The sequence below is a fragment of the Monopterus albus genome, unplaced genomic scaffold, assembly GCF_001952655.1.
Source record: "Monopterus albus unplaced genomic scaffold, M_albus_1.0 scaffold2.1, whole genome shotgun sequence".
In the NCBI taxonomy this organism is placed as follows: Eukaryota; Metazoa; Chordata; class Actinopteri; order Synbranchiformes; family Synbranchidae; genus Monopterus; species Monopterus albus.
The window spans coordinates 5,849,098-5,860,374 of NW_018127882.1; the positions used below are offsets into that span (position 1 = coordinate 5,849,098).

The window sequence follows — 11,277 nt, forward strand, 5'->3', positions numbered from 1 at the left end:
TTTTTACTAAAACAAGGAACCTGGCGCAGTGCAAGTTCTGTCCTCTAGGGGTCAGAATGAGCCATGAACAGAGGGGACAGTTTATTGGACATTTCTGAAAGGTCTGAACTATTTGTACTCGTTCTGTATTATGCTGTTAAAACTCACTTCTGATCTGCCTGGTCATCGTGAAACATGAACCAATAGCAGCATGTGAACCCTATTAACACCTGCATTAAATTGAACATGCAAGTGCTCCCCCCCCCGACACAGCTGTAAGATGAAATATCTGAGATTCACTTTTTGTACTTGCTGAAAATTCAGGGAGCCTGGATGTTCTTTGAGTTTAAACCCCCACCAAAGAAAAGCCTTTTCTAAATTCCCACGATCTTGACAAAATGCCTTTATCCATCATGACACTTTAAGACTATGACAAATGCATTTAAACACCAGATAAACTTGAGGAAATCATGATTTGTTACAATTTTATTTGACATAATAGAAAAGTGGGTGGGCCAGTACATATATAACTAATATTTCATAGCCACTCTGACTTGAAAACAAGTTATGAGACAATATTCTAAATTGTTCTTGTATAAAGATAAAAGAAAGGCCTCCCGGAACAAGGAAGTTTACTGGACAAGGCAATTTGTCTGAGTCCATGTAAGCATTATACAGTATATAATGTATGAAAGAGGACTGGGGTCACTGTACAAAACTTCTTTTTTTTTTTCCCTCAGAATTTTGACTTTAGAGTCAGATTCTGAAAAGCAACACACACTGAGGGGGTGTTGTGTTGCAGCTCACGTGACTCCTGTAACATGTACCGAGAGTGGCACAAATCTAGTGCGGGACTAACAAAAAAGGGTGAGTACTTCGGTGTTTTATACTTTGCGTTGACGCCGGGAAAATGGGACGAGCGTATTCTGAAGTGCTGACGAGTATCAAGCCACCGGTGTGTGGGCTTTAATTGAAAATAATGGGGAGCTCTTGCCTTTCCTCAGAATTCAAAGTTTGAGTTTAAAATCTGAATTTGTAGAAAACAGAACTTCAAGTTTTGTACAGCGGGCCTAATCGTCTTCAGTAATAATGAGAGGAAATAACAAGCGGAAACATTTAGGTACAGTGGCAATTTAAGGCAAGTAGTTTGTCCTTGAAGGCACACCACTTATCAAAGCCATTCACTATGAACCGTTTGAAAATACATACAGAGGAGTGGTAGACAGGCATGTATCACTTATTCCTCATCTTATGATTGATTATTTGCTTCAACAAACCAGCTCACAGTTTTAAACAACAACATAAATGCGTCCAGGTTTTCCTGTTGTGGCATTTGCTAAAATCAAAAGCAAACAGGAAACTTAAAGGAAATGATCTTTGCAGGTTTCCTGTTAAGTAGAGATTTCACTGATTGCTTTTGTGGCCTAAGTAGGATCGGCTCTTCTTCTAATACAATGAGGCCGGAGCTGTTGATCTTATTTACTTGAATTTCCAAAATGACTTAATCACACTGCGCATTTTGTAAGTGCAATGTCAATAGTTAGAAAAATCATCCTCTCCTGATTTTAATGTCTGGCATCTATACTATCAGCAGCCATTTTGTAGTCATCTATAATTCATCTTTACAACTTTCTACATAAACCAAGTACTACATTTCATCTTTGGATGCTGTTTATGTGAATCATTTGAATAGGACTACCAAAAGATAACATCATTAAACAGGCAAGCAAAATATCTATATATACATAAAGCTTTAGGAGAGGATTAAAAAGGTGGTCCAGAGAAAGCAATCCTTCCAGTTTGTACTCAGCAAATAATTCAGTGATTGTCATCATGTTTGCCCCTTGACTGACAGTGTGTTTGTTCACTGTCATGTGTTCCAGCGAGTGCACCAAACACAGACAACCAGATACCAGCTGAGATTATACCCGTGAAAGTCATTTCTATTACACAAGATGGTTTGTGTGTACATGTTCCAGTATTGTGTAACTGAAAAGCCCTAACAAGAATGTAATTTAAAAGAAAGACTTTCATATGGAAGGGGCAATGATGAATGCAGCTGAACAGAACAAGGTATGTGTGTGTTTGTGAGAAGGAAACGAGATTAAATGTTTTGCTATACTAGACTGCCAGGCCAGGACACCACCGTCAGCGTGACTTTGTTCTTCTGCAGCTTGAGCATAGGGATGAGAGAGGAATTGTTCATTCCCACTGTTGTGGCTCCATTCACAGCCACTATCTCGTCACCGCACCTGGAGAGAGTCCAGTGGGTAAATCTGACGAAAGGATACAGAAGCCGACTGTGTCATATGGGCGTAAAAATGAGTTTAACTTACTTGAGGCGTCCGTCAAAGTGAGCAGGTGTACCAGGCACAATGGTTTTGATGAAGAAAGGCTGTTGGCCGTGGCTCTCCTCATAACCCCCGACAATACTGAAGCCCCAGCTCTCGTTGTTGGTCTTTTGCAGGACGATGTCACGGCACCAATGCATATGGCTGAAATGACAAGGTTAGAGTTAGAATAGCGTTCAAGTGTAGGAACAGAACTCATAACTGGTAGTAAGAAAAGCTGCTCTACCTCGGTAATCCCAGCCACCGAGTCCACAGTGGGGTGTCATCTCGTGGGTTGTCCACAGGGTCCAGTTCATCCTTGTTGGCAGCCTCGTTGTCCTCCTCAGAGTCCTCGGAGAGGGTCTGGATGACACGGAGCACCACCTGAGATTGAGCTGTCTGAGCCTTTAGCACGGAAACAGCCTCACTGTAGGTCAGCTGGGTCAGATCAACACCATTGATGCTCAGCAGAATGTCACCTGGGGAAACACACATGATGTTGGACAAAGACATTTTAGTTAAGGGGACTGCTGTGTTCAACATGACACAGTTTATATCGGAGATGGTTACAATTCATTGCATTCAACCATGTGGATAAGACTGGATAATACACTATTTTATCACACATCCTCTGTGTTTAAGTGTCCCTTAGCAACACATGAATAGGAGCAAGTGAAAAGAAAATCACCGTATTCAACCAACTGTTACATTGCAACAGATCTGAAAACAGAACTGCAAATAGTTTCCTATAAAACAGTTTGTTACTGTGCTCAGTGTATTTATCCACACAATTATGTTTATGATTCAAAGTTTACATTAAAATTTACTCAATACACTCACATTAATCAATTCTCGCAGTCTGAACTAAAACTTTCTCCACAACTGTTTTAATAATCAGATGCAGTTTCTCAAATGTCATACATATAGAGATGACGCTAAACGGGTGATCTTTGCTTTTTTGGTCAAACAGGACACTATAATACATCCCCTTGGTTTCTTTGAATTACAGTAGGAAATTTGACATTTTATAGACAAATGATTGAGAAAATAATCCAAGAGACTAATTAATAATTAAAATACTATAGCCACAACAAATAGCATTGTTAACTTCAACATTTTTTATATACAAATCACTAATGCTGCTCTGCACCTCTTTTGATGGTGCCATCTTGGTGCAGACAGCCAACAGGTTGCACACTTGTGATGTAAACGGGCAGGCGGCTGCGACAGTCCCGCCCTCCGGCAATGGTGATGCCAAGGGAAAGCCGAGGCTCCTTCTTCAGGCTCACCGTCTTCTCCTGGCTGGAAAACCCACCGGGAGGATCCTACATGAACAATGTTACAAATTAAGATTGAAAGGACAAACATATCGATCAACATCACTGGTTTCAAAAAATGCTGGCCTTGTTCATGATGCCACATTTTACAAGTATGTTTTTCCTACTGTCTCTTGTTTGCTTTAACATGCTTGAAGTCTGTGCAGCCGTTTTAATTTCAACTTCCTCATTCCTCTCACAAAGCCACTCGTAGAGACAAATGTGAAGCATTTGAGATGGAGCTGAGAGGTAAGGGCTGAGGTAGCGTGTGAGGATCAACACTAAGCTCTCGTAATGGAAGAGATGTGTGGAAAATGACAGCTTCAACCAGCTTCCTTGTTGCTCTCTGGAGCCTGTAAACCATCAGAAGGGAAGCTGGGGGGAGGTAGGGGCGCTTCCTCCCCCCAGCAGGGAACCTCCCCCCGAGCAAGACGAAAGGCTCAACTCTGCAGGCAAAAGCTAACTGTTACCAGCTTTGATCCTCTGCCACCCAAAGAAAGGACAAAAAAAAAAAAACATGACAGAGGCCCTGCAGCGGCACAGAGAGCAGCACCCCAGGCCTTTTGATCAGGACACAGGGAGCCCCTAGGAAGGGCTTTCATCTCTGCTCACCAATGCAGGTGTCTGCTCTCAAAGCTTCTCACCCCCAAGTGGGGGGGGGTGCTATTCTTTCTGCTGACAGTGTATGGTACGACTGTGTGTGTGGCTGACAAAGGAGCGATCATCACAGTTACACTGTGTAAACAGAAACATGCAAAGTTTGTAAGACAGTGCGACCAAAGCTGCAGTTGAAGTGTAAAAGGAAGTTAAATTCCAGTAGTCAATAGCTGGCAAGAGTCCAAAGAAATATGGGTGTATGATATTTTATTTAAAGGGGAGGACAGAAGCAGTCTTGTTTAGTTTGAAGTTCTGAATCACCTTCATGTACGTGGAATGGCGCCGGAAGTACTGCTGCTCAGCTGCTCTCCTGGCTGCTCTGCTCTGTTGTCCCTCTCTACTACTTCCTCCTTCCTCCGGGGTCTCTGCAGGTCTCATCACCACAAAGTTCACACGCATCTCACTGACCTAGATGCACATGAAACTAATCAATTAGTTTCACAGCAAATACAAACACTTTATTATGAATTCCATGATTACTGATTTGGTGTTCATACTGGGAGTTGTACATGTTTTGTGCAACAAACAGATTAACAACAGATTATTTATGTAACTGAAGACACATTTTCCATGCTGTAATTATTGAGTTTTGTTTTTGTTTTTTTTAGACTGACTTGCTGCCTTCCTGGTTCATAGTAATCTCAGGACAAAACATGAACTATTCAAAAAAAGATTTTATTTTGTATGGGTATTCAAGGGCTCAGTTACCTTTGAATTGTGTAGTGTAATGAATACTGCAGCCTCTAAGCTACTGACGGTTAAAGATTTAGAAATTTGTTTTGTTAACATGATGTCACTACAAACTAAAAATACTTTCTTGTTGCTACCTTCAAATGCTTGCAGGACACTGCAACAAGTGATGGGGGAAATGAACGACTAATAGGAGCTGACTGCCGATTGTAATTTTGTTTTTTATGCTTTAGCTGTATAGTTTGTGATGTTGCTATAGTGCCCATGTTTGCGGGTTGTTTGTTGTCTTGGTCTCGATTTTTCGCTTGATTTTCTGAGAGAATCTCAACTCTCAAATGTCTGTAATTCCATAAATGCACCAACAAATCCTATGATGATCAAGATGCCTAAAGGTTCAGTATACAGAAATGCACATGAACTAATAGAAGCCTGAAGAAATTATTTTTTAAAACTTATGCCATGCTTTATAAAATGGAAAGTAAAACTAGAAAGAGGGTATGGCATTTGTAGTTAATGGGCTAAATATTTTGAAAACTCCTGTCACTGATCTTTAATGTACCTGTATGATCTGGGCAGCGCTCTCAGGTGTACCATGCCTCAGGTCATGTCCATTAATGGCCAGCACTTTATCATTGTTCCTCAGTTTTCCATCTTTGGCTGCCACACCACCAGCCAGCAGGTCCAGGATGAAAACCCCAGACTCATCGGATTTACGGATGAGTTTGATGCCAAGCGGTTCGGTACGCTGGCTCTTCATCAGCATCACCTGCAGGACTGTGCCAGGGTTGTGACTGGATGTAGTGTTGCCATGGGGACTGTGAGAGGACTGGGTGGCAGTGGAGGAAGGCTGATGATCAGACCGCAAATCCCTTGTTTTGAAACCTTTCTCCTGCATAACAGTGAGCCTGAGGGGTGAGCTGGAGGGCTGCCGCAGCACTGCGACAGCGCAGGCATGGGGGACCGAAGCCAAACTGACGTCATTCACCTGGAAAAACATCACCAAAACAACAAGACGGTCAGTGAGGGTGCAGCCTAACACAAACACTGCAGTTTAACCCTTGTCCATATAAGTGACAAAAAGACATTTTAACCTCCTGAGGAACATTTTTCCTATACTCTTTTCCAGATTAGAGCAAACTGATGAACAAATGTCCACACACTTTTTTAAAGGAAAACAAATGTGACTTTTTAGTCTAATATTGAAAACCAACTTCAATATTCTGCTGATGTCCTACTATGGAAAATTATAAGAAGAATTTTTGTGATTGAAAAAAGTAAGATTAACTAATTATGTTGTGTCTCCTGCAAATGTGTTACCATCAGCCAGAAAGTAGAAGTGGAGCTTCATGTTGTTAAAATCTGACTTTAATATCATATCTTACATTCTTTGTCTTTTTCTTGCATTACAACAGTCAGGACCATTAACAAAAACAGGTTATCTTAAGCCTTCGATTTAAGTCAAGAGCCTGTCAAATGTGAGTAGGCCTTTAAAATAATCTATGTATCAATTCAAGGTGGGAGAAGAAGAGCGAGTTTCAAGAAAACTCTGCTCCTCACATCCACCAGCTTCCAACTTTCCACAAAGCCAAAAAAAAAAAAGAAAGAAAACTGCAGCAGGATGTTCAACAACTAAAGGCAGCCAGAGGGCTGGCAGCTTTTGGTTTTCATTTCCAGGTTTGAGAATGGCTGGCTTTAGGGAGAAAGCTACTTTTTGGAAGACACACTGAAGCGGGGGTGGCAAAGCCAAGGCTGAAATAGTCTATGAGCTAATTTCACAGCAGTGCCATGTTCCGGGAGAACCGGAGGGGAGAAATCTGAGGAGGAAGACACTGTAGGAACAGAGGAAGCCGCCACAAATGATCAAAATCGCTGATGAGTCATTCTGTGCTTCTATTCCCTTCTAATATTTACATTACCACTCAAGGGGCACTAGAGCTGCAAACGTCGGTCAAGAGACTGCTGCTTTTCTCGGTCTTACATTATAGAAAACTGAACATTTGGGGGTTTAGACTATTGGTTGAACAAAAAAAGAGACGTGATAATATCACATTGGGCTCTATGATATTGTAATGGACATTTGACACTGTTTTATTGACCAAAGGAGTGACAAAGAAAATAATTAGCAGGTTAATCATGAATGAAAATAATATAATCATTACTTGCAGCCTTAAAGGGCACAAAAAAAATCCAGAGAACTGGAACAGTTTGTATCATATTAACTCTGTTTATGTAACATTTAAAAAACTGGTTAAATTTTAGCCCACTTCATCTTCGGTCACTGACCCCTCTCAGAAAGAATAAGTCAGTGACAGCCACCATAGAAAGCTGTTGACACTGACATGGTGTGTTTATGCCCAGCACTATTAAACACACCTTGTTACCATGGAGCTAAAACGTGTTTATCTTGAATATCTACTTTCCCATTCCCAGCACTCTGTTTACAAAACCAAGCAGACGTACGTTGAAGTGAATTGTGTCACACTGTGCCACTAGACACCTCTGAATTCCCATGATGATGAAGAGATGAGTACTTGATGCTCTATTATCTGACCACATTCATCACTCAAGTCCCTCTCACCTCTAAGATATGGTCCCCTGGGGCAAGTCTGCCATCACGAGCTGCTAGTGAGTCCCGGACAACTTCCTGGATGACGATGTTCCCCAGCGGTGTGTCTTTCCCTCCAACGATCCGAAAGCCCAGCTCCTCCTCCGGCTCCTCTCTCAGCAGCTCCACCACAGTGGCCTCAGCCACCAGGCTGCATCGCAGGGGGGTGTTGTCTGGAAGGAAGAGGAGCAGGGAACCAAGTGGAATAAATGTGGCCGTGTTCCCTCTGTTATGAAGCAAATACACCTTTTAAACTGCCCCCCTGAACCGAATATCAATCTGTCAGGGACCCAAAATACAAAAATTAAACAAAGGCCTACAAATCTATCGTTTCACTTTTTATATGCGTGAATACAGCAGAAAAACTGAGGAAATAAAATTATGATAGTCCATTTACATTATGATTTTATCCCAACTTGTATTTATTTTTCATTAAAACTTGATATTTGCCTGTAAATTACTGCAAATGATAACTCAGGTTTAAACACTTGTTTTATGGCCTACAGACATAAATGAGATAGTAAAGCCCCACATCAGCACTTTCAACCTGCTGCCTCAGCTGGTCTCTACATTATATATAAATAAAGTTGTGTCACTATATATAAAACATGCTCAGTGTATTTCCTGATGGAAATACAGAAACTCCCAGGTTAGAAAAACTTATGTGGAAAAACAGGACAAACAGTAAAATTGTTATTGGTAAACATCCTGATTCTTAGTGTTAAACATGCACAATGAGGGATTAGTACTGATGGATTAGTACTGACATTTCAGCTGCTGTCACTTTCACCAACCAAATAAGGTGGTTTAGATCATCTGGCTTCAACCCGCCTTATCTGACTCCTTTATAGTGCTGTTCCCGAATCTCAGCAATGATGTAATGTTACTAATGTTACTCTAACATGTAGAAGTGACACCAGAAATGCAATTTTGACTCATGCTGTAATAAAGTAATCCTTTAAAACGACACTAGGGAAATGGCAGGTCATTACTGTTTAATACTAACTGAGAATGTCTTTTTGGTCTGTGTTAATTAGATCCTTCACAGATCCTAATAGATGCAAAACCCACTAAACAGCAAACTGTACTAATTTAAGACATTTCCTGCTGCACTGTACCAGTGTATTGTACCTGTCTCTTTAATGAATGCATAGAGACAGATATTTATCCTCTCATCTAACCCTCAGCAAAACAACAGGTATACCTGTACCAGTGGAGATATTCACAATTACAAAATGCTGTGTTAATCAATAGCCTGTTACAAATCTTCTTTTTTTAACAGTGCATAGATCATAGATCCCATAGATAGGAAACAGAGTGAACAACTTGCAACTATCACAGTAAGATAGTGAAGGTTTTATCACACTGGACTGCACAGGGTCTCTCAGCCTTGGAACTGGTCTGTGTAAACACAGAGACCAATAAAGTGTGTACATGTTCCAGAGTACTACAAATTATTTTTATCCCACTGGAATCACAGAGGTATGACTGCAGAGCTAGCATAACCTGAATGAGTCAACAGGCTGACATTCGGATCTAAAACTGTTCAGTGATTATTTAAATGTGTCACCTTACTGCATTTCACTTTGATCGCTGCAGATTTGAACAGGATACAGCAGTAATTTGATTAAAATAGAGATTATAATGACAACAATACAAGCTTTGCTGTGGACTCTGATCATCGGCTGCATGGCAACAACAACGTTTTAGTGGACTTTGGTCCATTGAAGTGGCTTGCAAGTTTCCACAAGGGTTTTTCCCTCGTGATGATAAATCTCTGGTTAAAAGATCTTAATCATTTTTATTTGCCAAGTATGTCGAACACACAAGGAATCTGACTCCAGTACAGTGGCTCTCAATGAGCTTTTGTAAGTCAACTATGAAATAAACATGTCAGTTGGTACATGTTCCTCTGGCTGGGCTGATGATTCACCTGTGACAGAGTCAAACCCTCAAGGCTAAAAACATCAGCAATTCCTTGTTTGTGTGTTTTACAACCACCCCCACTGAAAGGGGTGGAAACAAAGATTTGGGTTTCCTGCAATCTCCCCGGGAAGATGACTAGTTAAACCTGGGATCTTCTATAAACATTACTCACTGTCACTGCCGCACTCTATGACCAGCCTTTTATTACAAGTCGTTTCCTAACAAGTGGTTCTTCTAATGATCATGTTTGCACAGAAAAAAAAAGACTATATTCAAGTTTACCTTATCCAGTTTGAGGGTATAATGACAGGGTGTCGTATGCAGTACAGATTTCTAAAGCCCCTTGATGCAAATTTGTGATATCAAGCTATACAGATAAATGTGATTTGACTTGAATCACTGTTGTGATTAATGGTGGCTGTTACAATTATAAGATGACTTCATACCTTCCTCACTTTCTTCATAGGCAGGATTTATAAGTCCAGGCTCAGGCTGATCTCGGGTGGGATTTCGAGAAAGCGCTGCCGAATGTTTAGCATCCCCAGACGACTCACCATCACCTTTACGTCCCTTTAATTCATTCCACGCAGGCCTCTTCCTTTTCTCTGCTTCCTCCCTTAGTCTTCTAAAAACAGGACATCTGTAGAAGAACAGAAACATGGAGGAAACCGGTAAAAAGTATGACACAGGTGATGACTGACATTTTCTTTCCTTTTAGAAACAACAAATATAAATATCCATCTTTAGGAATATTCTTAAATGTTTTGTGATACCATGGATAAACACAGAGATGGTGAGTGGAGCAATGGATGTTAAAAGTGTTTTGAGAAGAAACAAGACAGACCGACTATGCTGATGCACAGGATTAAAAGAGAAGCACAATGCTGATGAGTAGACAACTCCACTGCCTTGCAGGGTGAGACAGGTTGATTATGTCAGACTGCTAGGACTGCTGCTTGCTGCTCACGCCTGAACTTGGCCTCCTCATTGTTTGCACAGAGTGGCTGCAGCAGGACAATCTGCTGCCCAGAACTGGCCGCATCACTGAGATGACAAGTACCTCACGGGCCATATGGAAAACAGGATGGCTGACCTGCACCTCATCTTAAGCTAAGTAATTACAAGTTTGTGCTCACAGAGGATCTGCGCCGCCACAAGTAAATGACTCGGTTACAAAGGGGAATGGTTGGTACCAAACATTTCGTCCACCTCACACTGTAACGCACCCAGTTAACTTTAAAGAATATTCTAACTTTTTTTGGATGAGTAGGATGAAAAGATTGATACCACTCTCACATTAGTACTGTTAATATTAGGCTACAGCTGGTTCAAAGGTTAAAATATATCTTTCTTCCAGCACCTCTAAAGCTCACTGATTAGCATGTTATGTCTTATGTTTTTAATTTGTACAAGAATTTAAGTGTAAAAATGACAAACTGCAGTGTCATGGTGATAACACGGCTCCAGAAGGTCACTGTCTGCCCAAGGTACACGTAGCACATAAAACTCCCCTACAACACTACAATTTGTAATTTTTACACTTCAAAATAAACCATCCATCCATTATCTATACTGCTTATCTTAACGAGGGTCAAGGGGGGGAGGGGCTGGAGCAAATCCCATCTGACATTGGGCAAGAGGCGGGGTCCACCTTAGACAGCCTGGACATGTCTGTCACAGGGCTGACATGTAGAGACTTTTCTTCAAGAGTCTTTCTTTTCCTGCCATCTTTACAGTGCACGCAGCTGTGTGCCTCAGCTAATGTCAGCTTTTG

The 11,277-nt window shown here is 41.2% G+C and overlaps 1 protein-coding gene across 1 annotated transcript in view; it reads right to left on the bottom strand.

Moving 5' to 3' along the window:
• Positions 1-238: 238 nt before the first annotated feature.
• Positions 239-11,277, bottom strand: part of lnx2b (ligand of numb-protein X 2b) — a gene marked incomplete at its 5' end in the record, with an annotated part of 12,427 nt that continues 1,388 nt past the window's right edge. Inside the window, 8 exons of the mRNA XM_020591444.1 lie at positions 239-2,231; positions 2,316-2,474; positions 2,557-2,788; positions 3,460-3,634; positions 4,544-4,690; positions 5,532-5,957; positions 7,551-7,750; positions 9,950-10,143. Coding sequence (XP_020447100.1) covers positions 2,096-2,231; positions 2,316-2,474; positions 2,557-2,788; positions 3,460-3,634; positions 4,544-4,690; positions 5,532-5,957; positions 7,551-7,750; positions 9,950-10,143 — 1,669 coding nt within the window. The remainder of the gene's footprint in view (positions 2,232-2,315; positions 2,475-2,556; positions 2,789-3,459; positions 3,635-4,543; positions 4,691-5,531; positions 5,958-7,550; positions 7,751-9,949; positions 10,144-11,277) is intronic.